The sequence below is a fragment of the Macaca fascicularis genome, chromosome 13 (assembly GCF_037993035.2).
Source record: "Macaca fascicularis isolate 582-1 chromosome 13, T2T-MFA8v1.1".
Taxonomy (NCBI): Eukaryota; Metazoa; Chordata; class Mammalia; order Primates; family Cercopithecidae; genus Macaca; species Macaca fascicularis.
In genome coordinates, this window is record NC_088387.1 from 95702790 (window position 1) to 95722746 (window position 19957).

The 19957-nt window shown below is 52.1% G+C and overlaps 1 protein-coding gene across 4 annotated transcripts in view; it reads left to right on the forward strand.

Moving 5' to 3' along the window:
- OTOF (otoferlin) overlaps positions 1–19957 on the forward strand; it is a 103304-nt gene that overhangs the window by 16531 nt on the left and 66816 nt on the right. For all 4 annotated transcript variants that reach the window (XM_005576346.5, XM_015433903.4, XM_065527278.2 and 1 more), the window contains exons 2-3: positions 4678–4736; positions 14432–14520. In XM_005576346.5, coding sequence (XP_005576403.3) covers positions 4678–4736; positions 14432–14520 — 148 coding nt within the window. The remainder of the gene's footprint in view (positions 1–4677; positions 4737–14431; positions 14521–19957) is intronic.

Below are 19957 nucleotides of genomic sequence, written 5' to 3' on the forward strand. Positions count from 1 at the left end.
TGTCTGACATATCTCCCTCTGGATTGTAATATGCTCTTAAAGGCATCGTTCAGATTCGAATGGTCTTTGTACAACTCCCCTCTGTGAAGGCCAAATGGCACACAAGCCAGGAGCAAGAAAGCCCTGGTTGCCTGTGGAAATGAATGAACATACATGGGCTGGCAGCCATGTGCCTGCATACCTGCCTTTTCTCAGAGGCGTGGCCCTAGCAGGGTAAGCTGTCTGGAAGAGGGAGCTATTTTGTGCAGATGGAACATTTTGTCCCCTTAAATCAAGTCCCATGAAAGGCCAGCATGCCATCCTGCTTCTGAAACAAGCACTGAGCTCGTCTCCATTTAGGAGAAGAGCTGCCGCGTGGATATTTTTAAGTGGTGAATGGAGAAATGGGTATATCTGATACCATGGCGCTTGTTACACTTTGAGCAGACTCTGCTATTCATACTCCATCTATTGACTCAGGGAGGAGTTTATTTCAAACCAAACAGCTCAGCTATCCCAGAAGCAGCTGCCTCAGAAGGAAGGAGGATGCTGTCCTATTTTCCCCATCTAACCTCCTTCTCACTCAATCCACAACAGCCTTTCCATGTAAAGAAGAGGCTATTTTCTTTCAAGCTTTATTCTCCATCTTCTCTGTGGCAAGAAAGGTGATTGGATATTGGGATTTTTAATGGTTTTGTCTGAAAGCCATTTAAAATGAAGCTGGAATGTCAACAAGACTGACGTTGAATGGAGTAGATGTTAAGTGGAAATGAACTTGAAACAAGAGATGGAGTTAGTCATTCCCCTGATCACTTGGAACAGATGATGGAGGTCCCCTGGCTCTGCTCCAGGGAACAGAACAGAACCACTTGAATACTGCCAGCCACTGTTTGTACATACCCTCCTGAAATGGCTCATCCAAAATGCTGAAGGACATTTTGTTTTCTTAATAATTTGGCCTTTCCACTGTTTCTATATGATTGATGTGTTTCAGCAAACCTTTTTTAAAAAAGAATAGCTAGAGGTAAATTTAGCTCATCCTGTTTGAAAATATTCACCATCTCTAAATCCCCAGGGCCTAAATCAATGAGGTTTTAGCACATTTCGACACAGAGCCCTGATGTATAAATTCTGCAGTGGCTAATTTCACATATTTTACTTCCTCTCTAACAAAGCTATGGACAAATGCACAAGCAGGGGAGGGTTTGAGCCTTGGTGCTTCCTGTAGATGTGAATCTGACACCATCTTGGAGCAGGGCCCCTCCCCAACCTCTCCCAATCCTCTGCTGAGTTGCTCGGTTTTTCACTCCAAGAGACCCTGGAGGACAGCTATATCTGAGGCTCATTAAAATCTTCTAGGATGAAAAGGTCTTTGATTATTCAGAGCAGCAGGTCTTTAGGTGAAGGCCTTATACACAAACATGCTCACCTGATTCTCAATTTATATTGTGTGTTACCTGTGGGGAAAATTAAAAACTCAAACCTCAGGCACTTTCCCTCTCCTCCCTTGGTTGCCCGGGGGCTTGCTGTTGAGATATTTCTTGTTGATTGTTTTTTTTTTTATGTCCCTGGCTAGTGCTAAAGATTATTTCTTTCCCATCTTGTTTACTTCACATCTCTTTTCTTTATAGATAGCCTCTGCTTTGCGGCATGGCTTTTTGCTCCTTATCTCAGATGCAGCCAGCCCTTCCCGACTTACCCCCACCCCAAAACACACACACACGAACACACACCCTTTCGGAGTGGATCCACACTCCCCATTTCAGTGGATCTGACATCAACGACCCCTCCATTCCCAGCCCTCCTTGTCAGAGGGGAGCTCTGCATTGAACTAGGACTAGCTCCTGGGTCATAAAAGCTGCTGGAACCCTGGAGAGCTCTTACTAAACAGATAAGGCCACCAACGCCAGAGGAGAGAGGTCAATTCCTGGAGGGAACAAGCCTGTTTTGCTGAGCCCCGTTCCTTGCCCAGCCCCTAGACCCATCACAGGGAAGGTTCAGAGGACCTCTGACCCCTCCAGTACCTCCTTGTCCTGGCGCCACTCTAGCCTGGTCTCCCAGGTTTTCTGTAGGGAGAGGAGCACAGTCCGCTCCCACCATGCCATGGTCTCCAACAGTGACAACCCAAACTAACCCCCAAATAGGAATGGCTTCAACCTGGAGAGAGTCCTTCAATGAAATGGTTTATACTGGTGGATATTTAAAGGTATTTGTCTTTCAGCTGGGTGCGGTGACTCACACCTATAATCCGAGCACTTTGGGAGGCCGAGGTGGGCGATCACTTGCGGCCAGGAGTTCGAGACCAGCCTGACCAACATGGCGAAACCCCATCTCTACTAAAAGTAAAAAAACTAGCTAGGCACGGTGGCGCATGCCTGTAATCCCAGCTACTCGGGAGGCTGAGACACGAGAATCACTTGAACCCAGGAGGCAGAGGTTGCACTGAGCCGAGATTGCACCACCGCACTCCAGCCTGGGTGACAGAGCGAGACTCCATCTCAAGACAAACAAACAAAAAAAGGCATTTGTCTTTCAATTACTAAAAGCAAGCATGGTTACTGGAAAAAAATTCAAATTCACATGTATTTATTTATTTATTTATTTGTCTTTCAGCCAGGTGTGGTGGCTCGCATCAAAGCATGCTGCTTTCCGTACCTTCTCACTCTCCCTCCCCAGGGATAACCACATTCTTTCTTTTTTATTTTATTTATTTATTTATTTTTGAGACGGAGTTTTGCTCTTGTCGCCTAGGCTAGAGTGTAATGGCGTGATCTCGGCTCACAGCAACCTCCGCCTCCTGGGTTCGAGCGATTGTCCTGCCTCAGCCTCCCAAGTAGCTGGGATTACAGATGCCCATCACCATGCCCAGCTATTTTTGTATTTTTAGTGAGATGGGGTTCCTCCATGTTGGTCAGGCTGGTCTCGAACTCCCGACCTCAGGTGATCTGCCCGCCTCGGCCTCCCAAAGTGCTGGAATTACAGGTGTGAGCCACTGCGCCCGGAGGGGGTAACCACTTTCAATGGTTTGAGATATTTGTCTCTTCATAGAAGAAGTATATACATATAATTTGGGTGTTGGTATTTTTTTTTTATTAACAGAGTTCTAATATACATGCTGCCTGTTTTCCCTTACTATGGAATTGACAGAGGATAATAAATTAATTCTAAGCAACAAATTTTTCTTTAACTCATCCTATCTCTAGGTTTCTCCTCACAGAAATTACAGTCCCTTCTCTTGTGGTTCCATCCCACCCCTAAAACAGTATGTATCCTCCCTTCTCTGTACCATTACTGTTTCTTGTGCAAAATTGTGCCTTGGAGTATGTACTGAATGGTGTTGCACTGGAGGCCTGGTGCGATGACCCATGCCTGTAATCCCAGCACTTTGGGAGACCAAGGCGGGCGGGTCATTTGAGGTCAAGAGTTCCAGATGAGCCTGGCCAACATGGTGAAACCCTGTCTCTACTGAAAATACAAAAATTAGCTGGGCATGGTGGCAGGCGCCTATAATCCCAGCTACTCAGGAGGCTGAGGCAGGAGAATCACTTGAACCCAGGAGGCAGAGGTTGCAGTCAGCCGAGATCTTGCCACTACACTCCAGCCTGGGGACAGGGCGAGACTCCATCTCAAAAAAAAAAAAAAAAAAAAAAAAAAAGGTATTTCCCTTGTACTGGTGCCCTGTTGCTTGGCTCCTGGCCTCCCTTCTAGACCATCAGCTCCCTGTGGGTGGGAGCTTGTGCCTTTGTCATTGGTCCATCCTCTATTCCGAGGCCCCGGGACACGGCCTGGAACATCAGAGACTCCAGCGGCTACTTCTCAAAGTGAACTGAATTAGCTGGTGTTTCCCACACATTGGAGCCCCTTCAACCTGCCCTCGATTCTCTCCTGACTTATTTCTCCCCACATCTTGGGCCAGTTCCAACTGGACTAGCAAAGAGGGCAGCTTTCCCTCTGTCCTCCCATCATGCCCTACTGGGTGGCATACGGATGGGGGAGCCTGGGATGATGGGTGTCCATCTCATACACGCTCTACTTCCCGTGCCAGTGGGGAAAGTGGGGGCAGGAATAGAGCCCAGGAGGAAACTGCCAGAGACCGTCTTCTCTGCTAAGGCTGACAGGAAGATGGAAAACCATGACAGTGGTGGAAGGGGAAAGCCCTTGTCCCACAGGGAATAACTCTGGGATCTGACTTGGTTTTGGGGACCTGGTTTGGGCAGGAGCCCCTGGGGTGGCTGCAGAAGGAAGCTGGGCTTCACAGACCCCCATCAGCAGGCAGGGGCTACACCCTCTGTACCAGGTTTCTACTCAGGGCAGCAGGGCCCGGAGTTACCACCAGAGCTGGGGAGGCTGCAGAGGAGGCTGAGAGATCCACAGGGGAAGAGCGTGGTGGAGAATAGCTCCTGGGGTCCTCTTCCACGGCCACTCTGACCAGCCTGGGCCCTCTGTGCCTTAGGATTCCCGTTCCTAACATGGAACTCATGGCCTTTGACCGGCTTCCCTCACGGGACTGCTGAGAGGGTCAGAGAAGAGGCTGCATGGGGACTGGCCTCACCCTGGGAGAACTGTGCAAGCCAGGAGGTCCCATGTTGCATAACAAGTCAAATGCTGTCAGGACGACTCCCAGGATGAGGAGGTCTGAGCCCACGCTGGTGGTATGGACAGGTCTGACCCTAGAATTTATTTCCTCTTTCCCTGCAGGGCAATCCTTCTACTCCCGGGTCCTGGAGAACTGTGAGGATGTGGCTGACTTTGACGAGGTAGGAGGCCCAAGACCACACCCTCCCTCAGCCCTGAGCCCAGAGGGGAGCAAGCACCCTTCACTGCCTCTTGTGGGCACACACTGGCCCCAAATCCCAGGCGCCAGCCTGCTCTGAGCACCTCACCTCTCAGCTGCTTCCTGAAGGAGGTGGGGAGGAGGGGAACAGCAGCCTTGCCCACCTTGACAGCCCTGCCAGGTCTGGGCCTATTATTCCCTGTGGAGAAAGAGCCCACAGGTGCTGTAGACCTGAATGTGAGCCACCAGCTGAGGGCCCAACAAGGCAGGCGAGTGTTGGGGACATCGCAAAGGCCAATCTGTGTCAGTCCTCAAGGGTTGAAGAGCAGGGCAGCCCCAGGCACTGAGGTGGGAGCCCCGGTCACCAGGGAAACATTGTCAAGCACCCCACCTGAGTCAGGGCGCCATCTCCAGACCTTGAGGGGAAACATGGGGAAGAGAAGACAGTCTGGATTTTCAGCAACAACTCTGGGGGTGCCATGAGAAAAGACGTGAGCTGCTGGTCTATTGACAACGATTTTTCTCAATCCTCACTCCAGCTGGGCTGTTGTCACAATTTTATCAGCAAAGGAGTAGGCGACACCATCCCACGGGAGTGTCTGGGAGCGGTGAGAGGACTTAACAATGCTTCCCTCTCCCTGCCCGTCCCCTCGGCACCTGGCCTGTCTGGGAGCCCCATCCTTACACACACATACCAGTTCAAGCAGCCCGCGGCCTCCTCGGCCTCCTCACATTCTTTCATCTATTTGTTTGCTGCTTCCAGAATCTATATTCCCCTCTGGCTGCTGTAGTTTCTCCAGGGTTGACTTTGGGGTGAGGACCAGCAGTCATTCATCACTATCTTGGCCAAACTGGAAGCTCCATGGTGACCCTCAAATAGTGTACCCCCCTCGCCTGGGCTTGGCTCTCCTGCTTGGCTCTGTGGGGGCTGGGAAGGGCCTTATGGCAGACTGTACCTCTTGAGGTTGGCTGCTGGCGTTTGGCTGAGCAGCCACCAGGCTGACACTTGGCACCAGCTGTCTCCCTCCCTCTGAAACCGGGCCACATGATGTGGCTGTGTCCATCGACCCAGAGCTGGAGACACAGGGAGCAAAGCCTCGTTCCTCACTCAGGCTCAGACACAGCCATCAACCGTCGCGGCCCAGCACCACGCCCTCCCCAACCACTGTGGGGCGCAGTTGCCACTACCTCCCTGGTACATCCCTACTGCTACGCAAGACAGGTGAATTGCTCATTTAAAGTGAATCACTAGAGCTAGGGAAGTTTCTGTCCTTACCTTCTCCCCCTCCTGGTTGTACAATGACCTCGGTTTCTAAACCCGCCACCATCTTTGTCAAATGGGATTGGTGATGGGTGTGAAGGTCTCTGTAAAATGATTAACAAAATGAAGGGTTATGGTGAGAGTGGAACCATGGCTGCCCACTGAGACAGCAGTCATAGAGGCTTCAGGCTTGCCGCATTATACACCCGGTCTGCTCCCTCCCCTCCCCATTTCCTCAGTCAGGACACTGGGCTGGCTGGGTGAAGATTCCAGCAGCCTGGCCCAGTTTCCCATAGTCCTACCTCCCTGGGCTTCTGCCCACTAATCCACCAGGCACAGCATCTGACTCCCTCCTCCCAAGACTCCCAGGGGACATGTCAGCCCAGGCATCCAGCCAGGGGGCAACCTGATGCCCCTTCCAAGGGCACTGCCACCCCTTTCCATGCCCAGCGCCCCGGACACCTGAGCCACAGGTATGCATGACATTCAAAGTTAATCACCGTGTCCTTCCTCTTCCCAACTCTACCCAACCCGCCTCAGGGGGAGAGTCTGTCTCTGCTGGCCCTGAACAAGAGGCCACATTCTGAGCATCTAATGAATGCCAGCTTGGGCTTGAGATACTCCAGAGGGAGGAACCTGGGCTCAACACCCCGTGATGATTTGTATGGGAGCTTAGGGATGGGGTAGCCAGAGTCCGTGTGGAGAGACTGGGGCGGGGCAGAAGCCAGGCATTTATGGGAAGAAGCATGTGACTAGGGTCAGAGAGCAGGGCACGCGATGGGGAGAAGTGGCTCCGACCTGGGGAAAGTGCTGCACGCCCACTGGGGAGACAGGCGAGTTTCTGGCTGTCACAATGAGGAACCTGCTGGCATTTAGTGAGGTGGGGAGCAAGGATGTAAAATGACTTGCAACACTCAGGCCATCCTGCACTTCCCACCAGGGAGCCCCGTGGGAAGATGGTGGCGGCCCCAGAAGCAGCCCTGAGCTGCTTCCTGAGCCATGCCCCTTCCACTCAATCTCTGAAATAATCCACAGATGAAATCAGGCTCGGATGGTAACTACCCTTCCCCAGGTGACAGAGCTGGAAGCGGCCAAGCCAGGGCTCTGAATTCTTGCGTAGATGAGACCTAAGCCCTCTCTGGATACAGTGATAGGGCCTGACTCCCACCACCTCTGCAAGGCCCGTGTGGAAGTCTCTCCACGCCCCCTGCCGCCATTTCTCCCTGTGCGAAGTGGCTGCAGCCCTGGCCACCACTGGTCAGCAGTGCACATCCCACGAAGCAGGAAGGCCACCCTCCCATCCCCTGTTCAGGAAGGGCCCGGAGGCCTGGGTCAGCCCAATCCCAAAGATAGCCTGGAACCGTACCCTGGCTTTAACCTCTCTCTCTAGACCCAGTGGGTAAGTCGTAAACTTCCCTGGCATCTCCCTGAAAGAACCTGCCTGCCAGTGGTTCCAGAATATCCTGGGAAAGAGGCCCTTTCAAACCCCCCAAAAGCCTCCTGACTTTCCAGAAAGCCTCTTCTCTCCGCCTGACTCTGCCCAGGGCCTGCAGGAGCCAGCTTAGCGAGACTCAGTGGCCTGGGAGTCATGAGACCTGCACCACAGTCCTTGCTGAGGAACCTCTTTGGGCCTTGCATTCCCCTTCTGTAACAGAGGGATATGCTCCCTGCTCTACCTGCCCCCACGGGACTGTCACAAGGCTAAAAAAAATGAAATGACAGACAAGAAAGCAAATGTCTCTCACAGCTCTACTAGGTAAGGGATTCCAAGCAAGGGAGGGGCCCCTCCTCTGCTCAGGCATGGGTGAGAGGGGCTGCAGCAGCTGGGCTTAGGAACCTGAGTGGGGAGGAGGAAGCCATGGAAGAAAGACAATGCTCTCTACAACAATGGGTGGAAACAGAGCCTGGACATGGTGTCTCCTTTCCCAGAGGCTGGAACCTGAGCTCCTACATTTAACCTACAACACCGGAAAAGCTATGGAGAGACAGAGAAAGACCCAGCCTTTGTGCCCTGGGGAAGCAGGAGTAGCCACCTTTAGCCAGTTTGCTTTGGCTCTAACACAGGCCCTGTGTGGACCAGGCCCCAGGGGAGAGGCCAGAGTAACAATAGTACTTGGAGCAATGATAAGAACTGCTGCTGTTTACTGAGCACTTAGTGTGTGGCAAGATGGGTTGAGAGCTTGACACAAGCATTAGACTCTCTAGAACTTGCTGGGCTGGTCACATCCTAGGTGATAAGGAGCCACACCAGGATTTAAACCCAAGTCTATCTGATTCCAGGACCTGTGGTCATTTGCAAAGTAGACAAGATTCAGCCCTGCCCTCAAGGGGCTCAGTCTGGTGGGCAGATGGACCCACTACCAACAAGGAGGGACCCTGGGCCTTCTGAGCCCAGAGGAGGAAGAGGTCACCAGCCTGGGGGATGACAGGGCAGGGGAGTTTGGCATTATCTGCCCCTTTCTGCTTGTCCCTGGAAGTCATGGGCTGTTACCTCCTGGAGGCCAGAAACGCACCTGTCTTGTTCATCATTGGCCTGGCACCCAGCATGGAGCTCAGAAAATGTTGCCGAGTGAAAGAATGAACAAAACAGTGATATTCACTAGGACTGGCACCTGTCACCACAGGCCTGTGCCCAGACCAAGTGGGCTCAGCAGGGCTAGTGGTACATCAAGCCCTTTGCTGTGGCCTGGATAGAAAGGAAGCAGTCAAGGCACAGACGAGATCACCTAAGGGGACTTTAGATCACCTTGATCTCTAAGGTTAGAGATCATCTAGTTTAACCCTCTTGTCTTGCACTTGAAGAAACAGGTCTTAGAATGGGGAAGAGAATTGCCCAAGAAGACCAGCTGAGATCTGAGATCCTACATTTAACGTACAACTCTGAAGAAGCTGGGGAAAGAGACAGAGACAAAGACAGAAACAGAGAGACAGAGAGAGACTCAGCCTTTGTGTCCTGGGAAAGTGAAAAAGCCACACTAGGGAGACTGAGCCCAGGTCTTTAAGCTCGCAAATCTGTCTCTTTCCCACGATACTCTAAAGCAGCAGTCCCCAACTTTCTGGCACCAGGGACCGGTTTCATGGAAGACAATTTTTCCACAGACTGGGATGGTGGTGGCCGGGGGTGATTTGGGGATGAAACTGTTCCTCTTCAGAACATCAGGCATTAGGTTCTCTTAGGGAGTGCACAGCCTAGATCCCTGGCATGTGCAGTTCACAGTGGGGTTCACATTCCTATCAGAATCAAATGCTGTCCCTGATCTGACATTAGGTGGAACTCAGGCGAGAATACTCGCTCACTCGCCGCTCACCTCTTGCTGTGCGGCTCCGTTCCTAACAGGCCATGGACTGGTACTGGTCCATGGCCCGGGGTTTGGGGACCCCTGCTCTAAAGCTTTGTAGTGCATCTCAATATTTTCCCCCAAACCTACAACCCTGTCCCTTTAAGGATGCTACCTTGCTGATTTAGGATGGTTCCAGGCCCAGTCAGGGGCCAAGCTGGACATAATCCAGGTCATTCTCCAAAGTGCATCAGGGAAACCTTTTCTGCAGAGTCCTAGATCACTGGGGCTGATAGGATGCAGAACCTTGTGCCCTGGCCAGCACCAGCCAGGTCAGGGCTAAGCCTAGACCAGAAAACTGGGTCAGGATTCAGCACTCCCAGGGCTCCTGAGACCGCCCCCGCAACAGAGGCCCTCTTTCCCTCCCTATCTGTACTACCTACCGTCTTGCTTCTGTCAACAGTCTTATCCCAGGCTGCTATTCCGGGTCAGTGTCTGTCTCCAGAACTATCCAGTACTATCCCCAGGACTGAGAAACAACCTGCATCCCTGTGCTCTGCACAGCGTCATGCACAGAGCCTGGCACACAGCAAGTACTCGGCAAATGTTCGCCCCCAGCATGGGGCTTGCTGGCTCGTGACATCTTGAGTGACTATGTTTGGCTTAACTGCCCAGCAGTACCAGGCTTCAGGAGAGGGTTCAGTGTAGTGGATTAAGCCCTAAGGCAGAACTCCAGACTAAGCATTCTGAGACTTGAATTTGAATCTTGCCTCTGCCACCAAGCAGCCTTGTGCCCCTGGGCAACTCTCACCTCTCTGCTTTCCCACTTGTAAAAGGAGCACATCTTTGCCATGTTGCTGTGAGTTTGGTTATGGGTAAAAGGTGCTCTGGAAGTACTAAGTGCTACCCAGATGAAATTCTTCCTTCAGAAGCCCTTTTCCTTCAATCTTTTTTTTTTTTTTTTTTTTTTTTGAGGCGGAGTCTTGCTCTGTCACCCAGGCTGGAGTGCAGTGGCGCCATCTTGGCTCACTGCAACCTCTGCCTTCTGGGTTCAAGCGATTCTCCTGCCTCAGCCTCCCAAGTAGCTGATATTACAGATATGCACCACCCACCCGGCTAATTTTTGTATTTTAGTAGAGGCAGGGTTTTACCACGTTGGCCAGGCTAGTCTCAAACTCCTGACCTCAAATGATCTGCCCACCTCGGCCTCCCAAAATGCTGGGATTGCAGGTATGAGCCACTGCACCCAGCCCCCTTTCCTTCAATCTAGTAGCTCATAAATTCAATGGCAGACTCAGGAGAGGAGTGTGGCTCCCAAACCCTCAAAGTCCTCATCTCGTCTTGCTGTGTTCTCAGCATGTCACCCCAAATGGAGGAAAGGACATAACCACAAAAATGAGGAGACAATGAATACTGAAATTAGGAAGAGAAGAAGCAGTGAAAGAGACATGTGAAATCCACAGGCCGAGGCAGAAAAGGAAAGTGATGGGGGCGAGGGGGAGGGAGGTGGCATGACAGGGAGACGGGACAGCTGCAGACCTGCACAGAGTTCCCACTGGGAAAATCTAAACCAAAAGCGTTCTGCAGTGCTGTGTCGCTTATGACTGCTGTCACCTGTGAGATCTCATTCAATTCTCTCAATAGCCCTCTAAGGTAGATATTGTCACCCCCCATTTCACAGATGGGGAAGCTGAGGCACAGCTAGTGAGTGGCAGAGCCAGGGCTAGAACTCAAGTCTCCTGACTCAAACTTAGAGTTCCTACAACACCACGGAGACTACCAGTCTGCATGAGATACAAACCTCAATGTTGTCAGAAGAACAAAAAGAAGCAAAGGGTGGGCATGTCCTTTGGAGCTCTGTAAGGTACCCAGAGCTCACAGACGCTGCCTGAGCAAAATAAGGTGTCAGCAATGGGAGATGGGGCTGGCAATGCTGTCTGGGCACAGCAAGGGGGTCTCTGGGTGCTGGGAAAGGGAATCCCCACCTCTTTCAGGGAGCTGTGGAGGAGCCGTTGAAAAGTTTTAACAAAGGAGAGATGATAAGAGAGGAAAATTCAACCCAAAAAGTCTCCTTCTTACAGCCCATGCCTCTGCTTGTAGGGAGGCCAAATGGGAGAAACCCCCAGTCCCAGACCCTGAGTCACTTCCCTCTAGCCGGGAGGCCCATCACCCTCCGAGGCCCCACACTGATGCCAGGACCACACCTAGAGGTGCCGGCTTGACCCGTCTCTAGGCCTGGGCCTTGGGATTTTTAAAAGCTTCTGGAATGGATTCCAATTCCAGTTCTTCCAGATGAAGAACCCCTAAGAGAGACAGAGGGAGACAGAAACAAAGGAAGAGATAGAGACAGAGAGAGAAACTGATGAAAGAGAAAATGGATGTGGTGAGGAGAAGAAAGCACAGCAACAATGCGGGAGGGAAGGAAAAGAGAAATGAGGGGAAAGCCTCTTGTGGGTGGAAAATGTGGGAGGGAGACAGGGGAGGAAAACGAGGTATCTGTAAAGCACAGAGCAAGTCAGAGACTGAAGAAGCTGCTGTGATTCAGTGAGGACCCTGTCTTCTCCCTCGCCCAGAAAGCCTCCAAGAAGAACTTTCCCCTCTGACGTCTTCAGGGACTGCCCAGACCTGGCTGATGAGTTCCTGAAAGGGCACCTGAGCCACACACCTACACACGCTTCCCTGATTATTCTCATCTGCAGTCAGGGGCCCTTCTGGAAGCCCCCTCTCTCCTGGACCCTCCCTGACACCCAACTCTCACTCAACAAACTGGTCCTTGCCCCCCAGCCAGGCAGTCTCCCTCCCCAGGTCCCTTAGCCTCAGCCTCCGGCCACCATTCAACACCCGCCATCCATTTCACAGGGCCATCTCCAAGGTCATGTCCTTTATTCCTGATCTTTCTCTCCTTCCAATGCCAAAATCCCACCCACAGACCCTCAGGGGGTTGAATCACTCCTCCCCGCTTCATCACCAGTAAACCGAATCTCGGCGGCTCCTGCGGCCCCCCACTCCCACACAGCACTGTGACTGATGAGCTGGGCCTTCCTGGGCTGCTTTATTTCCCTGCAGCCCCATAAAAGCAGCTTCATTAAGAAAACCACACACTGCTGAGCTGCCAGAGGCATCCAGAAGCTGGAGCCGCAGCCGCTGAATGAGGCCTGTGGGCTGGGCTGCCTCCACTTCCTGGGCCCCTCAGACCACCCTTCTGCCCTGTGCCCACCTTGCCTTTAAAGCCCTCCCTAGGCCCTGCTCAGAACCCTCCCCACTCCACCCTGCAGACCCCCTCCCCCTCCTCTGCTTCTTCCTCCCTCTTATGCCAAGGCCGGGTCCTCCCTGGGACTTAGCCAGTCCTGAAGGGAGATGTCACAAAGGCTGTTTTCCTGAAACAGGCCCTGCCCACACTGGGCAGTGACCTGCGGGCTGGCCCAGTGTGCCCAAGCCCTCTGAGTCCCCAGGCTGGGAGAAGGAATCTCAGCTTTGGAAATGGCAAACATGCAGGGTGGGCTCTCAGAAGCCTCCTTCCCAGGGCCTGCTCAGCCACCAACGGAGTGTCCGAATCATGCAGCTGCTCTGAGGCCAAGTTCCTTGTTTATAGAGCACAGAAGCCACTACCTGCCTCTCGGGCCATCGGAAAGACTAAATGAATGAATGCACATAGAGCATTCAGACCCTTGCATGAGAAAAAGTTCCCCAGAAATGGCAGCTATTATTACTATTATTATTTATTATTGGCCTATTGAGCAGTCTGAATTTGGTAGGGTATAAAAATGGAGCTAAAAAATAAAAAGTCACTTGTCTTCCACCCGATCTGTCAAAATCCTCCCTGACGCGGTCTCTCCACAGCGTCTTGAGCAGACCTCAGCGCTGTCTGGTCCTGTCCAGAAGGGCTTCCTACTCCAGTCTGGCATCCTATTCACCCCTGGCCATCCCCCTTCCCTCATGCTTGTGGCTCAGGACATGGAGTGGGACAGGGACCCCTGCTGAGGCCCTCCACATCCTCCCCTGGTGGGCAGCCCATGGAAAAAGTGCCATTAGATCACTCGACCCCACTTGGCCAATGGAGCGCAACTCGAAGACTTGCCACAGCCAACAGGCTGGGCTCCTTGCCCTGCAGTGCTCCATGGGCCTCCTGCCAGTCCACGCCCTACAGATGCCACTGGGGATTTGCATGCCGTGCTGCCCTTCTTGCTGGTACCTAATCGCCATGAGCTGTTTCCCCAAGAAGCACCACAAAAACACTACGCCCAGGACAGAATTCTTCCCACTTTTCCCTTGCCCAGTCTTCTGTCCCATCCCAGGAAGGTGGGCTGGGTGATGGTTGGAGGTAACAGGGCCTTTGAGGAAGCCCTGGGAAGATGTCTGGCTCTGCCCATTGGCAGCTTTTTACAGAATGGGGCACTAGGCCACTTTGGCCTCTCTTTTGAGCCCTTGTTGCCATTTCTAGGGCACCAGGAAAAATCCCAATCAAATTCCTACTCATCACTAACATTAAGTTAGGGAGGAAGCAACACAGAAGTGGTAAGGGTGAATCCAGAAACAGTGAGCTGGGGACAGGCTGTGGGCCTGACCCCAGGAACACTAATCAGCTCAAACCTGTCCCTGATGTTACCATTGGCAGAGGAGTGGTCTGAACTCAACATAGGAGTCTGGGGCAGAGCTCGCACCAGTCAGGGTGATCCTGATGGGAGAGAGCTGGAAGCTCACAGCTCCATTCTGCACCCGCCAAAAACCAGGCTCACACCCACGATCCTTGCTGTCTCCCTGGGGCCCGACCACCACCCTGGTTGCACCGCCTTCTCCCAAGCCCCCTCAGGAACTAGGAGGCCATGGAAGCAGCACTGTGTAGGGAGTCAAAAGTCCTGGTAGGTCCAGACTCTTCACCTACCACATGACCTTGGGCAGGTCCTCCAACATCTCTGAGCACCATCTTTGAAAGAGGAGTGGGCACCAATGCCGGCTCTGCCAGGTGGTCGTTGGAACTAAATGAGATTCCAGGTGTCAATGCTTTGTCCCTGGGGAGCACTGGGCCCAAGTGAGGGGCCATTCTGGCTGTTGGAGACCCCCAACAGAGATTCCCCTCCCACGCCCCAAGGCTCCTACCTGTTATTGCCACCAAAGCCACAGTTGTTCCTCTCTCCCCAGACGTTTCGGTGGCCAGTGGCCAGCAGCATTGACAGAAATGAGATGCTGGAGATTCAGGTTTTCAACTACAGCAAAGTCTTCAGCAACAAGTAAGTGTGGGCTAGGCCTAGAGGGGCTGGGAGGCTGCCCTTCTCCTTGGGCTACCGTATGTTTGGGGCTGAAAAGAGGGACCTACACTCCCAATCTGCCCTGGATTGATCTTCAAAGACCGAAGAAGTCTTGGGCTGGTCTTTGATCCCCATTTTGCTCCCTCATCTTGTCGTCAGAATCCCCCAGTCCTCCCAGCTGCTGTCAGCCAAGAACATTCCACCCTCCTATCACCCCTTCTGTCTCCAACCCCATCAAAGCTTCCTGTCCCTTTCTTTAAGTCTCCCTCAATGCTATGCTGGGGTACAGTTACCCACTGGAGAGGTGAAAGGTGGAGGGGCTGAAGATCTCCTCCAAGAAACACTCTGTAGCCCTGAGGACAGGCTTGACAGTTTGGGGTGGTGGTTTAGGAGTCAGGCAAGCCTGATCTCAGACACTCAGGTCAGTCATCTACTGTGTGACCCTGGAAAAGTTACATAACCTCTCTGATTTCAATGTGCTCATGTGTGAAAAAGACAAGTATTTACCTCAAAGGGCAGCTGTGAGAATTAAATGAGATAGATGTTCACTCACTCATTCAACAAATGTTTACTAAGCGCCGATTGTGTATCAGGTACTGAACTAGGTGCTGCAGAGGGCGGGTTGCCTACCCTCATGGAGCTTGCACTCTGCAAGTGAAGTACACCTGCCGTACGATCATTATCACTATGAGGTGTTCAATAAAAGTAGTTGTTGTCCTTCTCTCTGGGTCACAAGAAGAATTCAGAAGGATTTGAACAGGCTGGAACAGTGGCTAAGTACTATCTTGGATTCAAAAATGACAGCCAGGTGTGGCACACACCTGTAGTCCTAGGTACTTGGGCAGATAAGGTAGGAGGATCATTTGAACCCAGGAATTTGAGGCTAGCCTGGGCAACATAGTGAGATCCCATCTCTTTTTAAAAAGTCGGTCGCTCTTATACAAGCTGGAGGTCATGGCTTAACTATAACATGTCCAAAAGATGTGGAGGTGTTAGCTCACTGAGGACTCAGAATAACTCAACAGTGGGAGGAGACTACAAAGAAAAGAAGAGTAGACTTCATTCTAAATCATACTAATAGAATTAAAGCACTTTTGATCTAAGCAGGAGAGACAAGGAGTCCACTGCTCTGATACTGGTGGCAGAGAATTCCTGCAGGCACCACCCTATAGTTGCCAGGAGGAAAGGGACTTTAAGTGTTAACTTATGACAAATAGATGAGAGCATGAAAGGGAAAATCATAGAGGTCATATTCATCCATTCATCAATCCATTGATTCATTCATCCATCCATCCATCTATCCTTCCTGTTATTCATCCATCTGTCTATCCATTTGTCTATCCATCAGTTGATTCATCCATCCATCCTTTCTTTCATCCATCCTTCCATCCTTTCATTCATCCATTCATCAATCCATCTCTCCATCCATTTATCAATTCATTTATGCACCCATTTATCCATATATCAATTCATCCATCCATCCTTTCATCCATCCTATCCATCCATTCATCCATCCATCCATCCATCCATCCATCCATTCACCCATCCTTCCTCCCATCCATTCTTTCATCAATCCATCATTCCATCTTTCCATCCATTCATCCACCACTCATCCTTTCATCCTTTCATTCATCCTTCCATCCACTCATCCATCCATTCATTCATCCTTCCATCTTTTTTTCTTTTTTTGAGACGGAGTCTTGCTCTGTGGCCCACAGTGGAGTGCAGTGGCCTGATCTCAGCTCACTGCAACCTCTGCCTCCCTGGTTCAAGCTATTATCCTGCCTCAGCCTCCTGAATAGCTGGGATTATAGGTGCCCGCCACCATGCCCAGCTAATTTTTGTATTTTTAGTGGAAATGGGGTTTCACCACGTTGGCCAGGTTGGTATCGAACTCCTGACCTCAAGTGATCCACCCACCTCAGCCTCCCAAATGCTGGGATTACAGGCATGAGCCACCACTCCTGGCCCATCCTTCCATCTTTCCAGTCACCAATCCATCTGTCTATCCATTCTTTCATTCTTTCATCCATCCTGCCATCCATCATCCTTCCTTCCATCCATTCATCCATCCTTTCATTCTTCCATCCATTCATCCATCTATCCATCCATCTTTTCATCCAACCTTGCAGTCGCTCATCAAACATATAGTGAACAAATGCTTTCTGCCAGTCAGACACTATGCTAGTCACTGGAGATACTGAGATGAGGGATTTAGGCACAGTCCCTGCCACTACCCTCCCAGAAAGTTTTTTGCCACAGGAAGAGGAAAGAAAGGTGTGTACCTAGAGGCAGGATGAGGGACAGGCTGCTGGAAGACAGCAGACCACTGAAAGATAGCCAGCACTCTCCAGCCAATGTGCTGTCTTAGGAGGCAGTGAGCTCCTTGCCACTGGGAGAGGGTGAGCAAAGAGTGGGCCACGTTGTAGAGGGGATTTCTGAGTCAGGAAAGACCCGACCACATGGGCTCCAAGGAGTCTCTGATTCTGTGGCTTTTATTAGGAGCTTTCAAAATCTCAGCTGAGTATGGAGCAAGGGCATTTCAGGCCTGCTAGCAGGGCCACAGGGAGGATGTTTAGGGCACAAAGGCCTTCCCTTTGCCTCTCATGGCATCACACCATTCAGGCAGCTGCCTTTGGCACCCACAAGCAAGGTTGGTGAGACACTCCCCACTAGGGGGCCCCAAGGTGAAGCACAGCCTTCTTCCCTGGGGTGAGATACTATGAGGGTTTGTGACCTATGAGGACAGGAGAAACAGGAACAGGTGGAAGGCTCACACACAGGCCAAGTGGGTGTGAAAGAGGAAACAGAATCGGAAGTCAAGCACCAGGGAGGGCACCTGAGAGCCCCTGCAGGAACCCAACTGTAGGTGCCAAAGCATCCAGGAGCCTTACAGCTTGGCCAGTACAACCCTCGCTGTGCAGGAGGGGAAACCGAGTCTCAGAGGGGCTCCTGAGATCACAGGGGTAGACAATGGTAGAGCCAGGGCTAGAATGTATGTCTGTTACCTCCTCTTCCTAATCCAACTCCCAGAAACCAAAATATCTGAGCAGTGATGGTGGAAACCGAGGGCATGGAAGACATTGTTAAATAATTTACAATGAAAGCTGCCAGCCTAACCACTGAAATGCTGGAAACCCTTGAGCCCATCAAAAGACTGCTACGAACAAATCAGATGTATTTGGGAGATTGGGAAATTGACTACCATGCAGTGAATATGTTGAAAGTTCCAGCTTCTATTAGGTATTTTCGTTTTTGTTTTGTTCGGAGATGGAGTCTCACTCTATCCCCCAAGCTGGAGTGCAGTGGCGTGATCTCGGCTCATTGCAATCTCTGCCTCCCTGGTTCAAGCGATTCTCCTGTCTCAGTCTCCCGAGTAGCTGGGACTACAGGTGCACGCCACCATGCCTGGCTAATTTTTGTATTTTTAGTAGAGACAGGGTTTTTGCCATGTTGGCCAGGCTGGTCTCAAACTTGGTTTCAGGTGATCCACTTGCCTCGGCCTCCCAAAGTGCTGGTATTACAGGTGCCAGCCACCAAACCCAGCCTGTATTAGGTGCTCTTAAGTGCCAATAAGAAGGAAGACAGAAAGGGAGATAGTTCCTATCCTAGCTCTCCTCTTCTTCTTCCCTGCCTGCCCCCATCCAAGAGAAGGCAGGAAACCCCACAAGGGGAGGCCCAGACCCGGTGAGAGAGGTTCTGCCATTTCTGTGGAAGCCTAGAGAATGCCTAGGGCACTGTTGGCTGCGGAGCGGTGATGGGAAAGAAGAGGTCCCCTCGTGGAGAGCACAGGCCCAGGCTGACACAGGTCAGCTTGTGGGGGTCAGAGTGGGAGAAAGGTGTTTGGAATGATATGACATTCAAGTCTCCCCATCCTGGCATTTGCCTTGGCCAGGCCAGGGGAGCAATAAGGCCACTGCCCTCAACCCCCACATGGCCCAGCTCAGACCCCAGGCTCCTTCTCATGGGGCGGCTGAGTGGAGGGGGTCTTTGGGTCTGCACTGGACTTAGCAATGAGCAAAGCCATGGCCACTGCTAGGGACAGTGCCTGGCACATAGCAGGTCCCTGATTATTTTGTGAAATAAAAGAATGAATAAATGCCCCCGTGGTGTTAGGGGTATACCCTCTGTATACCCCAGGGAGTGGGAGAGCCTTTGAGAGGGAATCAGAGTGGCCCTTCTTTTCTGAAGGACTGAGGGCACTCAAGGGTGACACTCAGCATCACATGACTGATGGACTTGGGGAAACTGAGTTAAAGGAGGCATGGAGGAGCTGCCTGGGAGAGTGGGGCCCAGCACGAGAAATGAGCCTGATCCCATCACTGCCATCTCAGACAGAGGGATTTGTCCTAGAAGCCGAGAGCAGCTTGGAAACTGGCCCCTCACCCAGTGGTTCTAGAGGCTGCCAGGAGGCAGACATGGTATGAAGAAACCAGGAGACCTCCAGGTCTGCTCTGCCCCATCTGGAACAAAGACCTGTGTCCAGGAATCTTGGGCTTCCCCATAGGAAAGAAATGTTGGGTTCAGAAGATTTTGTGCATCCAGCTCTGCCTGTCTGGGACCTCTGAGGGGCCATGGCCTGGCCTCCAGCCTCCTGCCTGCTGAGAATGCCAGGGGCCCTGAATAATTCAGGAGCCAGGAGAGCAGGAGAGGCCTTGAAGGGCCCAGGACACCTGACACGGGCTCCCAGGGGAAAGTGATGAATTATTGACAGGATTCTGGTGCCCAGTTGCCGCTCTATTGTGGTCAGTCTGTGGGCCCACCTGGGCTGGAGGCCTCTTCCTGCCAGCTAATTATGTGGGGATCCTAGCTCTGCCCAGCTGCCCAGCCCCTCGTGGAGCCAGTCTCCTGTGAGGGGCACCCTCTTTGCCATGGTGACCCGGATGGCCATGTAAGGCAAGTAGTCAGAGGACATGGAGTTAGCCCCAGCTCCTTTGCCTAACAGCCCCAGGGAAACTGAGGCCCAGAGAGGCCTCTTGTCCAGGGTCACGCAGCAGATTCAGGACAGTCAGGTCTTCACCCCAGGCCTTCTGACGCCCGGGCCAGTGCTCCTTCCCACAGAACACATGGACTCACAACTCCATTCCCAGGGAAGTGACTTGGCTGTCTAAGGGGCATATGAACCCACCCTTCCTCAGTTGTCCTGGGCCCCACTCTCCCAGGCAGCTCCTCCATGCTGACCCATGCAGAGGATCAAGACCCTACTATGTGTGCAGCCAGGATGCACAAAGGCCAGCTGCGGCAAGCAGGGTCGCCTCTGGGGTCACCACAAGGGCTAGAGCCAGGGGCTTCCCTACCTCTTCCTGTCCCAGCTTCTTCCCAGAGAATATCTTCAGAGGACGGGCTGAGGGATGGCATCCTAGAAGCAGTGCCAGGGCCTTTGTTTTGAAACTATTTTCATGGCAAGCACTGTGTTTTT